Raw genomic sequence first — 13,046 nt, forward strand, 5'->3', positions numbered from 1 at the left:
AAGTAATAGTTTAAAGGGGGGTGAAATGCTATTTCATGCATACTGAGTTTTTTACACTGTTAAAGAGTTGGATTCCCATGCTAAACATGGACAAAGTTTAAAAAATTAAGTTGTACGTTTGAAGGAGCATTTCTGTTCCAAAAATACTCCTTCCGGTTTGTCACAAGTTTCGAAAGTTTTTTTCGAGTATGGCTCTGTGTGACGTTAGATGAAGTGGAATTTAAATATACATTATATATATTATACTTACATGGGTCCTAAGGGCACGTCTGCCGGAAGAGCGCGCGCTCCTGTATAGCAGAGCACTGAGAGCACAACAGACGTTCACTGTTCAGAGCGAGAGCGTTGCGAAATGTCACAAAAGGAGTGTGTTTTTGGTTGCCAGGGCAAGACAACCCTGCACAGATTACCAAAAGAGAAACAGCATTAAGGGACCAGTGGATGGAGTTTATTTTTACAGAGCATCAACAGAGTTGTGCAAGTGTTTTTGTTTGTTCCCTGCATTTCGAAGATGCTTGTTTTACAAACAAGGCCCAGTTTGACGCCGGATTTGCACATAGTTTATTTCTTAAGGATAATGCAGTCCCAACGAAAAAGGGTCACGATCGTGTGTTGGAACCGCATGCGGTGAGTAAAACTGCTTCAAATATCTCTGTTATTAACTTAGCTATCTGGGCATAAGCACATCAAGTAAACAACATGCGATGTTGTCATCAAACTGCACTTTCCACATGTACAGTTTAAAAAAAAAAAAAAAAAAAAAGATGACAAAGTTTAACTTAGTCATTTTCCAAAACCGCTAAGCAAATATATACAGTTTCAGTACATACCACATAGAGACGTTGTTGCTGATGTTGCTCTTGTTAAATTTCAGCCACTGGATCTGATTCTGGATCATAAATATACGCTGAATCTGACTGTTAGCCATGGTTTGTTTGGGATGATGGTTTTTTCCTCAAGGTAATGTCACAGCTTTCAAATGCTCTCAATGCAAAAGCCTACTGGCGCTTGTGATTCTTTAGCTCCGCCCACACATCATGCCTCCAGCCGGTCGTGTTTTTCCGGGAAAAATCGGTACAGACTATCAGCATTTGCTGCATCAATAGCGTGAGTCTGCATTTATATACATAGGCACTTTATAGCAGTGCACAGTAGAGGCTCCAGACAATTATGATTGGGGGGACAATGGGGGGTCCTGGTCATTTCAAGGGGGTATCATGAAAACCAACAAAAAATACAGTGGACACGGCTAAGAACTGCATATTACTGCTAAACAACAAAAACAACACAGTCTATCAACTAACTGTTACTTTGTTTTTAATTAATTTATAATTAATTTATCAATTGCAGTTTGCAAACAATATGCTCAAACTTTAAAGGAAAATTAATAACTCACCCTCATGTCGTTCCAAACCCGTGAGACCTCCGTTTATCTTTGGAACACAGTTTAAGATATTTTAGATTTAGTCGAGAGCTCTCAGCCCCTCCATTGAAGCTGTGTGAACCATGTGTCCATGTCCAGAAAGGTAAGAAAAAATCATCAAAGTAGTCCATGTGGCATCAGAGGGTCAGTTAGAATTTGTTGAAGCATCGAAAATACATTTTGTTCCAAAAAACTACGACTTTATTCAGAATTGTCTTCTCTTGCGGGCAGTGGCGTAGCCAGGGGAGGGGCCATGGGGGCACTGGCCCCTCCTGAAAACTGATTGGCCCCCCAGTGTGCCCCCACATTTCTACTTGTCTGTCACTCACAAATTCAAATTATAATCTTTCAGTTTAGTAAATAACTCATCTGTACTTTTACTTCGTTACTGTGGGCGACGCCCCTCTCGTTACTTTATCTTCATGCAATAAATGTTATAAATGCTTCAGTTTATTCCAAACGCGCCGTCTACTTTTCTCTGGGCAATGAGCGATGCCCATTCGCCAATGATTCATTCTTTTGAGTCAATTCTGTTCAAAGGCTTGATCAAACCAATTGGCAAACGAGTGAATTGGTTCATGAATCAGTTTGAATGATTCGTTCAGTTCCCTGCCTCACGCACTGAGCGTCTGAAGCGGTTCACTCAGAGTTGTAACGTTTAGCATCAACAGCGTTGAAAACGGGACTATGGAACTGCACTGAATTGAAAGCAAATCTGCAAAGGCTATTATTTGCTTGCGGTGGAGATCCTTATTAGATGAACACCGCGTGTGCTGTCTACTGTTTAACAGGTAATAACTTGGGCTACATTCGATTACAGTACACGATACCACTATGACAGTAGTTTGTTGTACGTGTGTGGCTTATAACAGAGGGGAGTCAAGTTGAATGCAGCTTCCAAAAGACAAAAAATAGCCGATTAAGATTGTATTAATTTTAATTCAATCACACCGGTGCGAGTACGTTCAGCAAGTCATATCATCAGCTGTTAAATTCAGATCTGTGATCGCTTGCTGGCGCTGAGCCAGAGATAGATGCGTTTTACAGCGTTGCGCATTATAACCAATCACACACGGTTCGTTTGAATGCATTGGCCAATCAGAGGTGTTCCGATGAGTCATCGCTGAAATGCCGGTGCTTCCTTCACTCGCTCACTGACTGACTACCTCTTTCTGGCGAATTCTCTCGTCAGAAACAACAAAGTGCAGATGTGTGTACGAATCTATAATTAAGATATTGATTTCACAGTGTTAACAGTTTCAGTGATTTTAATGGGAGTTTCTGAGAGTGATTGAAATCTAGACTGTCAGTGAAAATGATCTTTAATAATGTTAATGTTATTTGCTCTCTTTCTGAACAATGAAAGATTAGTAGCAATATTTATATCACATTAACTTTCAATGTTAAATTCACATTTAATATAAAGTCAGTCGTATTAAAAATATGTTATGGCATGAAACCTATATCTGTTACTTAAGTAAACAGACAGGGTTTTATAATAAATTGTAGTAAAGGCTGATGAAATATATACATTTACACACGCACACACACATTACATACATTTATCTATATATCTAAATAAAAATAGGCTCCGTATATATGACCCAAAGTAACTAACTACTTGAGTAGATTTTTTATCCGATACTCTTTTACTCTTACTCAAGTAACTATTCAAGACTAGTACTTTTACTTTTACTTGAGTAAATATTTCTAGAATTACTTTTACTTGAGTAAAGTTTTTGGGTACTCTACCCACCTCTGGACACATGCAAAAACATCGTTTTTTTTACTGGTCAATTTTGAGATTTGGGCCTGTTTGTCTTCAGTAACATATCTTCTTTCAGACTTGTGGTGAAAAAAAAGTCCAAAATACACATATAGGTCTTTATTTTTCTACACCTTTAGTCTATTTGCGTCTGTAGATTCCTAATAAATTCAGTTGGCGTTCTAAATCACCATGGTGCTCCGCGATTGCTGTTTTATAGGATCCACATATTTTACATGTTAAACTAAAGCTACCTTTTTGAACAAGTAGCTTTCTAACAAAGTATGGATATATGATATTTTTAAATCAATATGCTCAAGATTAATTAGCCTTGACATAAGTAGATTTTGTTTATTCGTCAATGCAAATTTACTGCAACTGCTGCTATGCAAATTGAATGGGACGTGGATAATAAACAAAAACATATTATGAAATTATATTAAATTTATAGTAGTTATATTAATTAATTAATTGTGTATTTATTTCTATGAATTATTAATGTTATTCTGATTATTATTATTTGTGAGTTGTACACTATTCATACATTGGATTATTTTATTTATTACAGTTTTTCTTTCACTTTTGTAAAGTGAAAAGTTAATACAATTTGTATTTGATTTTTTTTTTTTTTAAGAGCAGTGAATAACTGCTATTAAAATATAATAGGGTATCACTGTTTATTACTGATTTAAAAGGTTACTGAACTCTTGAAATGATTTGGATATACAGTTCAAACAACACAAGATTGGCCCCTCTGTATTAATCGTGGCCCCTCTTGTGCCCCCCAGTTGAAAAAATCCTAGAATCGCCCCTGCTTGCGGGTCTGTTGTGAGAGCGTTCATTGTTGTAGTGATGGGAAGTTCGGTTCTTTTCGGCGAACCGGTTCTTTCGGATAGTTCGATTCAATAAACCAGTTGCCCTCGATGTAATGGACGTCATTGGCGATGCTTGCCCGTCATTTAAGCCTTCTGTTTACCCGCGTTCATAACATTAGCACAGAATCAGTTCAGAATCATTAAAAGAATCAGTTTGGTTCAGACGCGCTGTGTCTGCTTCACGCTGAATCACACATGCGCAGTATCATCAGCTCCTCGGTTCTTGAATCGGACGCGTCCGACAGAAACTGTTCTCGGTTCAGTGTACGAATAAATGTCAAATATTAATTATTATTGCTCTGCGTAGTTTGAAGAGACATTTTTTAAATCTTCATCCCGGATATATATATATATATATATATATATATATATATATAGCCTATATATAGTGGCAGTGCACACCATTTATTTTTCCTTCTCTCACGTCCTGCACACAGCGTACTGTCTGTGGTGTCTCCCAGTGGACCTGAGCGAGTCTTATTTAAGGGCTTTGTTTCCTGCATTCGAGTGGCTGGGCCCCAAAGCTCTCAAATGGAGGGCGGGTCTCTTGTTTCTGTGTGGAGATTAATCAAACTCTCTCTCTACGCTTCCTCTCAGCTGATAAAGTAGACTGCAGGAGCACAGATAAGATACTCACCCCTCTAGTTCACTACACTTTGAAGAAGAGACAAATTAGATGCCTGTCTCCATTCTGTGCCTTTATTTCCCAATATATGCGTGTACTTAAACTGAACACCAGACATGACTAGAGATCACATTAACTGTTGATTCATTTTTATGTACCTGTATCCAACTGTTGCTACACAAACACAATGCACATTCACTCAATACAGTATAATGTAGTTGTCATTTTGGACATAAAAAAACAAAACAAAAAGAAAGGTTTTCCAGGTGCAATTTAGTTTGGCACGTATAAAAACATTTTTGCTTTGGTTCTGCACTGATATTAGACTGTTCCAAAACCTAGTTCTAGTTTCTTCTGGTATACTGCCTACAAAAGTATTATCGTGGAACACTGTGGATGATGCAAGTGATTTGGATTGATTAACATAAGTGTCAATTCCACACTAAAGATTCCAAAGGTATTGGAATCCACTATGATTCTTGAAGTTGCCTTTTCCATAAATGATGAATTTCAGTGCTGCTTTGGTGTTACAGTAAAACACAGTTCAATTAAAACCAGAATAATTATGATTCCTGCTTAAATGGCTATGATACCTTGAAATGTGTGCTAGGATTTGGAACAGTGCCATTGTCTGCAGAACGCATACATTAGTGTTCAAAAGTCTGGAGTCAGTAAGCTTTAAGTTTTAGGAAATTAATACTTTTATTTAGCAAGAATTCATTAAATTAATCAAAAGTGATTTGTATTTCACATAAATGCTGTTCTTTTGGACATTTTTTAATCATTAAAGAATCCAGGAAAAAGTCATCAAGATTGGATGCATTGAAAATAAATGCTTCTTGAAAAACAAATGAGCATATTTGATCAAGTGACATTGTAGACTGGAGTAATGGCTGCTTGATTTCACAGAAATAACATAAAATATTTAATATACATTAATAAAAATAATAAATAGAAAAGAGTTGCAATTATATATCACAATATAATTTTTTTAAACTGTATTTTTTCTCAAATAAATGCAGCCTTGGTGAGCATATGAGGCTTCTTTCAAAAACATAAAAAATATACAAAACAAATCTTACCTACCCCAAATTTTTGAACAATAATGTAAAAAAGTATAATTTTAATAAAGAAACATTTGCCCAGTTCATTAAATTAAATAAAAACAATTTTAAAAGTAGCTACATATGAACCTCAAATCTTCTTGATAGCTTCTTGGGCTGTTTTTTGACGTCAAACAGAAATCACCTCAACAGCAACTTTTTGAGAAAGGCATCAAGATGGCATAAATTTATGAGACACATATTTAAATACTTCTCTGCTTAGCAGAGTTAAAATTTAAATAATCCTCTCATAGTCCCGTTCCTTTCATGGGTATTTCCACAGAATGCTTCCTAGAAGACTGTATTTCCATTTCAAAACAACCAGTTCACAGCTGATATCCAACCACTCTAGAAGTCTTTTTAAAGCTGTCCAATCAGGTCGCTTCCATTTCCACATCTCCATGAATGTCCACTACAAGTTTTCATAACAAGGTTGAGGGCTTCTCCTGTGACTCTGAGGGCTTCATGCAGACTGACAGCGTGATCGGCCCGCTGTTTCATCAGAGCCTGTGCGGAGTTTGGTGGGCGAGGGGGGTCAGTCCTCTTTTGGCTCCTGCCGCACACGGGCCCTGAGGTCTCCTGTGTGGAGCAGGGTTCTGCCGTGGTTCTCCTTACACAGGTTCTGATCAGCTCCAGCTGGCGTTGTGCAGTTCATCTCTGAGCCAAATGGGCAGAGGCTGACCCAGACGTTTCAACATCCTGAGTAACTCCACGTTCTGCTCGCGGTAATACTCCGACAGGAACACCCTTGACTGGAGAGAGGAACAATTCAGTGGGAGTTACACATACATTCATGGAGGAAAAACTATGACATTCAAAATGATGAGAAAAATCAATAATGACATAAGTCAAAATTAGAAAAAAATTTTTTTGACAAAAAGTTATAATTATGTATAATTAGTAAAAATTATTACTTCTTTCTTTTGTCATCTCATAATTCTACAAAAGGTTGCAATTGTAAGATTTGAGACAAGTCAATTATTAAAGACAAAATTATAAAAATGACAGTTATTGTGAGACTAGTACAAAAAAATTATGATAAATTTGCCTTTTTATATCAAAATTATACATTTGTCAATTTTTTACTTTATAATTTTGATTTGTCAATCAACTAAAATCAAATGTCAATTTCAACTTTTTCTTAGAAGTTTGAAAATGTAATTTGTTCAAAATATGAGATTTTTTGTTTTGTTTACTTTTATATAATTTTATATCTCATGAACAAATGACATTGTAAAAATTCTGAGCAAAAGTTGAAATAGTGAGAAATTAAAAAAAATTAAAATAAAACACTTGTCAGTTATACTTTTTATCTCAGAATTTTTAGTAATAATTGAAATCAAGTCAAATCCTGAGATAAAGTCAAAAAGAAGATTTTCATGTCATAATTGACTTTTGTCACAATTTACAAATATTGACTTTTTATTTAAGATTTACATTTACTCATGTGGCAGATATGGGCTTCTATACATACACAATGTACACAATGCACAACATACATTAAATTAACAAATGTAAATGGATTTTTTTTAGCATCTACACACTAGGCTGGACATAAAAGAAATCACAAGGGGGAAAAGGATGTGACCAAATACTGCAACACACTGATCAGCACTCGGTGACTGAAATTAAGTTGTATTTGAAATCTAATTTGCTCTATTCCCACTTGAATTCAACCGGACTCTCAAAAATAGATCTTATACATTCCGTTCCATCAGCTTTCTTGCAGCCAGTTATAGAGAGGAAAACAGAACTAAATAAACTCGACTGGCTAGAACTGAAACGCGATGTCTATTTTTGTTCAGTTACATTATATCCATCTTATCTTCATATCTGGAGCTCTGATGTAGAGAAGTGATCAGTACCTCCAGGCTCATTTCTGGATACTTCCTTCCTTTGCTCTTTCCCAGACAGCGAGTACGTCCTGCCTCCAGTTTCTGACACCAGAAACCTTTACTCTCGTCAAACCTTTAAATAGAGAGCAGGAACTAGTTCAATCTCTTATAATAAGACTTAAAAAAAAAAAAAACATTTTGTATCTAATCCAATTAAATGCTTTAGTTTTTTAGAAAATCACATACAATTTTAAGGTCATATATTTGTAATTCAAATGTGATTAAATAGAATCCAGGATTAAAACTATCAGTCCTGTAGCAAATCTAGCTGTAGAAACTAAGTGTTCTGGAATCTGGGTGTGCAGTAAGAATCAAAGCTCATACGTCAGCGCTTGTGTGTAGTTATAGTACGGTGTGACTCCGAGGAACTTCTGAATGCCATCCATCAGCTGAGCAGGACTGGAGCGCAGCTGCACACCATCCACGATCAGCAGCTGTTCGCAGGATAAAACACACGTCACACACACTGATGCAGCTCAACACACCTGCTCAAGACTGTTATGGGTTGATTTTGAATGAGTGCAGGTTCACTTCCAGCACTCTGAAGACTTTAAGAAGCTCAAACTTTTGTGTGTGAATATTCTAGATTACCTCTCAAAATAATGCAAAGTTGTATAAACACATAGTTTACAGTAATAAACCCCCCCCCCCCAAAAAAAACGGGGTCCTGGGGTCCACTAGGGGGCCTCAGCAAATTAACAAGGGGGCTTCAAGATTACTTAACTTGAAATATGACAAAACAAGCATCAAAACAAGCTAAAACTGATTAAAAAGCTAGACCTCGAAAAAGACCTGTAAAGAAATAGCAGCTCATTAATCTATATGCATTTATTTGTGCGTTTTGTAAATTTACACTACTTTTCAAAAGTTTGGGGTCACTATGTTTTTTTTAATACCTTTATTCAGCAAGTATACATTTAATTTATCTAAAGTGACAGCAAAGACATTTATAATCTTACAAAATATGTATATTTAAAAAAATGCTATTGTTTTTTTTTATAATAAATTATTTTTCTTTTCTTTTTGTCTTTAAGTATTACGTGTTTCCAAAAATATTAAGCAGCTCCACTGTTTCAAAATGTAGGATCAAATGACACTGATGAGTGAAATAATGGCTGCGTAAAAAAATGAGCTTTGCAATCACAGGTATAAATGTAATTTTTAGAACCATTATTTTAAATAGCAAAAGCATTGCAAAATAAAAATTTTTTACTGTATTTTTTATCAAACAAATGCATCCTCAATGAGCATCAGACTTATTGCAAAAACATAAAATAAATAAATAAATAAAAAACTCTTACCAAACCTGCTTTTGAACATAGCATGTATTCTTCAAGTTCTGCCAAATATTTTATCGGTAGAAACTGTGTAATAATTTTTTATATTGTAAAATTTTTTCATTAAAACATTACTTATTAATTTCACTAAGAGATAAACTAAGTGAAAAAAATAACAGCTTATGTGGGTGACATGCAGTGATAAAACCAGTATCCAGCAGAACCAGTCTTGTGTGTCATAGCTGATATTATATTGTCTATTTATTCATGTTTTGAACACTGATGACCAATCAGCATCCAGGACTGAAAAGGAGTTCTTTTAAGAGACAGATCTTTTGTGTGCACACCTATCTAGGTTAATAGTAGTGAAACAAGTTCCAGAAGTCGGCTGTAGGTTTGTGTGTGTGTGTTTCCACACCTGACTGGGCTGATAGTGGTGTAACCAGCGCTCCAGATGGCTGCTGTAGGCTCCAGGCTGCAGGCAGCGGCGGTGCAGAGACTGCAGAGCTGCGGGAGACGATGGTCCTGCAGAGATCACCTCGTGAAACGTGTGGTTTAACGCCACAGGGTCCTGATGAGCCCTCTGATGCTGCAGAGAGTGACAGAAGCCAAATTAAACAGTTGTAGTTTTCATTGTATGCATTGCTATAGAGGAAGTCAATAATCCATGATCATGAGACAATCTCTTTGTCTCAACGGCAGTTGATTGGCTCATTCAGGATCCATGATTGTTTGAAATCTATTGTGTTTCCTAAGGCCCTGTTAACACTAGTGAACACTAGTACACTTTGTTTTAAAATGGCATTTTAAAATGAAAACAATCCTTGTCTACACTGGCATTTTCAATCTGTTTCAGAAACTACACAACTGAAAACGATTGTCACATGACCATTCATGCAGGTACAACCATAGATATGTATAGGTAGATGGCCAGTTATTTAGATGGAGGATGCTTCTACGTGCTTTGGGCGGTCGAATGGGTAATCTACCAATACATATTTATGGGTATGAGCATGATGTTATTGTTTACATGGTTGTCAAGGATACGCAGAGCAAATGTGGGCAGCAATGCCATGTTTTCAAAAGTCTCCGTTTTGGTCCGTTTACACTGAAATGCAGAGTTTTCAAAAATCTCAAAGGTTACAAGTAGTGTAAACAACAGGCGTTAGTGTAGCAAAAGTTATGTGTTTTAAAACGAAAATGCACTAGTTTAAAGAGGGCCTAAGTTATTTTTTAATTTTTTATTTCCAATAGAAATTAAAGTCAATTTGGCATCAGATGGTGTAGTTACGACATCTACCAGCAGGGGTTAACAGATTCATGTGAACTAAGCAGCTAATAACACAAACGCACCTGGTACCAGGAATACGCGCGGTCAGCAGGGTTGATGAGTATAGAGATGATTTTGGCTCTTGGTAACAGGGCGGCTGCTCTCTTCGGGGCAACTTCAGTGTCAAAGTAGTTTGCGCTTTTCTCAAACAGGAAGTCTGTGCTTATGTTTGAGGGTACGGGGAAAAAATCCATGTACCTGATATAAAACAGACAGAATTAACTTAACACTTCTCATGCAAAAGGAAAATCCAATATCAATAAAACATTAAGAGAGGAATTCACTAAGAATTATTTTGTTTATTTTAATGCATTGCATAAAACTTGCTGAATGAAATCCAATACTTGCTCTAGCATGTCACACTCACTCATAAAATCTTTCATTAACCATTGTAAGGTAAAGATTTTCACATGTACACTATGAATCATTCTAAAGACATTATTTTATGCCTAATACTGATTTCAAGGTTAGAATTATACCACTGACAGAGGAACATGCAAATATGACCCAGATGTTTTCTGCTAAATCTGTGGTTGTTTTACTATGCCCAAATAGCAACACAAAATTAACAATTTCGCAAAAAAAAAAAAATAGAAAGAAAGAAACCCCTTTTATTTATAAACTTGTGTTTATGTAAAGTTTTTTGACAGAATATTTGAACATATTTTTCCACTCTTTTACACACTGCAAGTTTTTATTTTAATATTAAATCCACGTTTGACTGCTTGTATTACTTTGGTTTAATATACTACTTTCACGTGACTTTAAAAATCTTCATTCTTGCTTTGTGTGTGTGTCAGTGTTGTAGTCGAGACCAGCTCATTCGAGTCCGAGTCCAGATCGAGTCCAGAGAGGGTCGAGTCCGAGTCACTCCGAGTTCAGAAAGGGTCGAGTCCGAGTCAAGACCGAGTTCAGAAAGGGTCGAGTCCGAGTCAAGACCGAGTTCAGAAAGGGTCGAGTCCGAGTCAAGACCGAGACCAGAGAGATTGGGTCTGAGACAAGACCTAAAGAAATCTTCAAGAGTATGTCAAATGTTTGGTGGAAACAATAAAGGTTAAAAGGGCCACATAGTATGTGGTGTAAAGGTAATTTTATTAGTATTATGAAGTGTTGTCAATATTAAGTACTCATTTTCACATAACATCGTTGTACCACTATACACATCCATATAACCTTTCTGGTACACATAATATTACTGTACGACTCTATATTGTAATTCTACATAACACTTCTAGTACAAGTAACATTACTGTACCACTATACCTGTAAATGTTCAACTGTAACAGCTTTTACATAACTTTTAACCTTGAAGCTTAACTAATGACTGCTAATATCCTTACAATGTATTGGATTATGTGCACTTTAGATGTTGTGAAGATTACAGATGGGCATAATTACTTTTCAAAAAAATAAGTGAGGAGACCATCCAGCTACCCAACCAAGCACGATGTGGTCTCATGATCAATCCACCCCAACTAAAAACTCTCTCTACCGGCGCAGAGGAAGCGGGGACTGACAACAGTTACCATTTTATCACTTTCTGTAACAGCAACGGATAATCTAATGCTAATTTCCCTGGATGGTGCGTTTTAATGCAGGGTAAAATACACACTAGTCGAAGTTTTTTTAGTTATGGAGGGCATACACACAAGAGCCGAGTGACTGTCCAGGAAAATTTCATCCAAAAGTGTGTATGTGCCAGGGGAAGAAAGCTGGATCAAATGCAATATAAGTTCAATGCATTCTGTCAGACATTGTTTTTGAGGGGGAGATGTTTAGTGTTGAGACAGTCAGTCTGTGTCTGTATTCATTATATAATTTAATTAAACAATATTTGTTTTTTTTCTGTGACCATTTTGTCCTACTTTGTAAAAATAACACAGAAATAATGTAGCAATGTGGCTTTCTGGAAAGCGGGATCACTACAGGCGGATGGCAGGAGGGTAACTTAAGGCCGGTGACACACTGGCTGCGTGGCGTCTCTACTGCGTGCCAAAAATGTGGTGGCTGCTTCGCGTTTTCTGTGTCTTTACACACCAGAAGCGTGCCAGCACGCGGCGCTTGGCGCGCTGCTGCGGCTGTAGGTGACATAGAGAGAGGCCGCCAAAAAACCAGGCTCTTGTCTTCATGACAACAATATCAAATTTATTTTTTTATTTTTTTACACACCTACTGATAAGACACCATCAACAGTATTGACGGCAAAATAGAGTATGTTTGACAGGTGCAATATTTGAAAATTGATCATTATTAATTTATTTTTAAAATTACATTTATATCTGAATTTATGTCAACCTATAGACTTTCAAATATCAAAATGTCATGAATTAATATGTATTTGTGTACAAAATGACATATAAACATATTTTCCTAGTATATTTTGCCTGGAAACGCTTCCAACATGCACCGCGTGTCGCGTGAAAAATAGGCGTCGGTTCTATTTCTAGCATGCACGGGTTTTCAGCGCGTCTCACGCAGGCAGTCTGCAAGATCTAACCTGTTAACATGGGAGCCGAATTAAAAACAGACACGCCACGCAACTGAGATGCTTGCGCCACACATCCAGTGTGTTGCTGGCCTTAACGTCTCACGTCAAAAGAAAATCACCAGTCATTGGATGTGTCAATCATACATCAATTTAAATAAACATTAACATACAGTAATAATCATGAAATATTTTGATTGGGACTCGAGTGGACTCGGGCATAAGTCTGATTCCTAATATGTTCGAGTCCGAGGTCAATACCGAGTTC

At 36.6% G+C, this 13,046-nt stretch overlaps 1 protein-coding gene across 1 annotated transcript; it reads right to left on the reverse strand.

Annotated features, from left to right (window-relative positions):
• Positions 1-4,748: 4,748 nt before the first annotated feature.
• Positions 4,749-10,861, reverse strand: LOC113069000 (bifunctional heparan sulfate N-deacetylase/N-sulfotransferase 3-like). The gene is made up of 5 exons (XM_026241986.1): positions 10,317-10,861; positions 9,382-9,552; positions 8,011-8,120; positions 7,657-7,759; positions 4,749-6,543 (listed from the first exon to the last, which is right to left on the reverse strand). Exons 1-5 carry the CDS (start codon positions 10,485-10,487, stop codon positions 6,418-6,420), a joined length of 681 nt encoding a protein of 226 aa, XP_026097771.1. The 5' UTR covers positions 10,488-10,861; the 3' UTR covers positions 4,749-6,417.
• Positions 10,862-13,046: the final 2,185 nt, after the last annotated feature.

This window comes from Carassius auratus, unplaced genomic scaffold, assembly GCF_003368295.1.
Source record: "Carassius auratus strain Wakin unplaced genomic scaffold, ASM336829v1 scaf_tig00000450, whole genome shotgun sequence".
Lineage (NCBI taxonomy): Eukaryota > Metazoa > Chordata > Actinopteri > Cypriniformes > Cyprinidae > Carassius > Carassius auratus.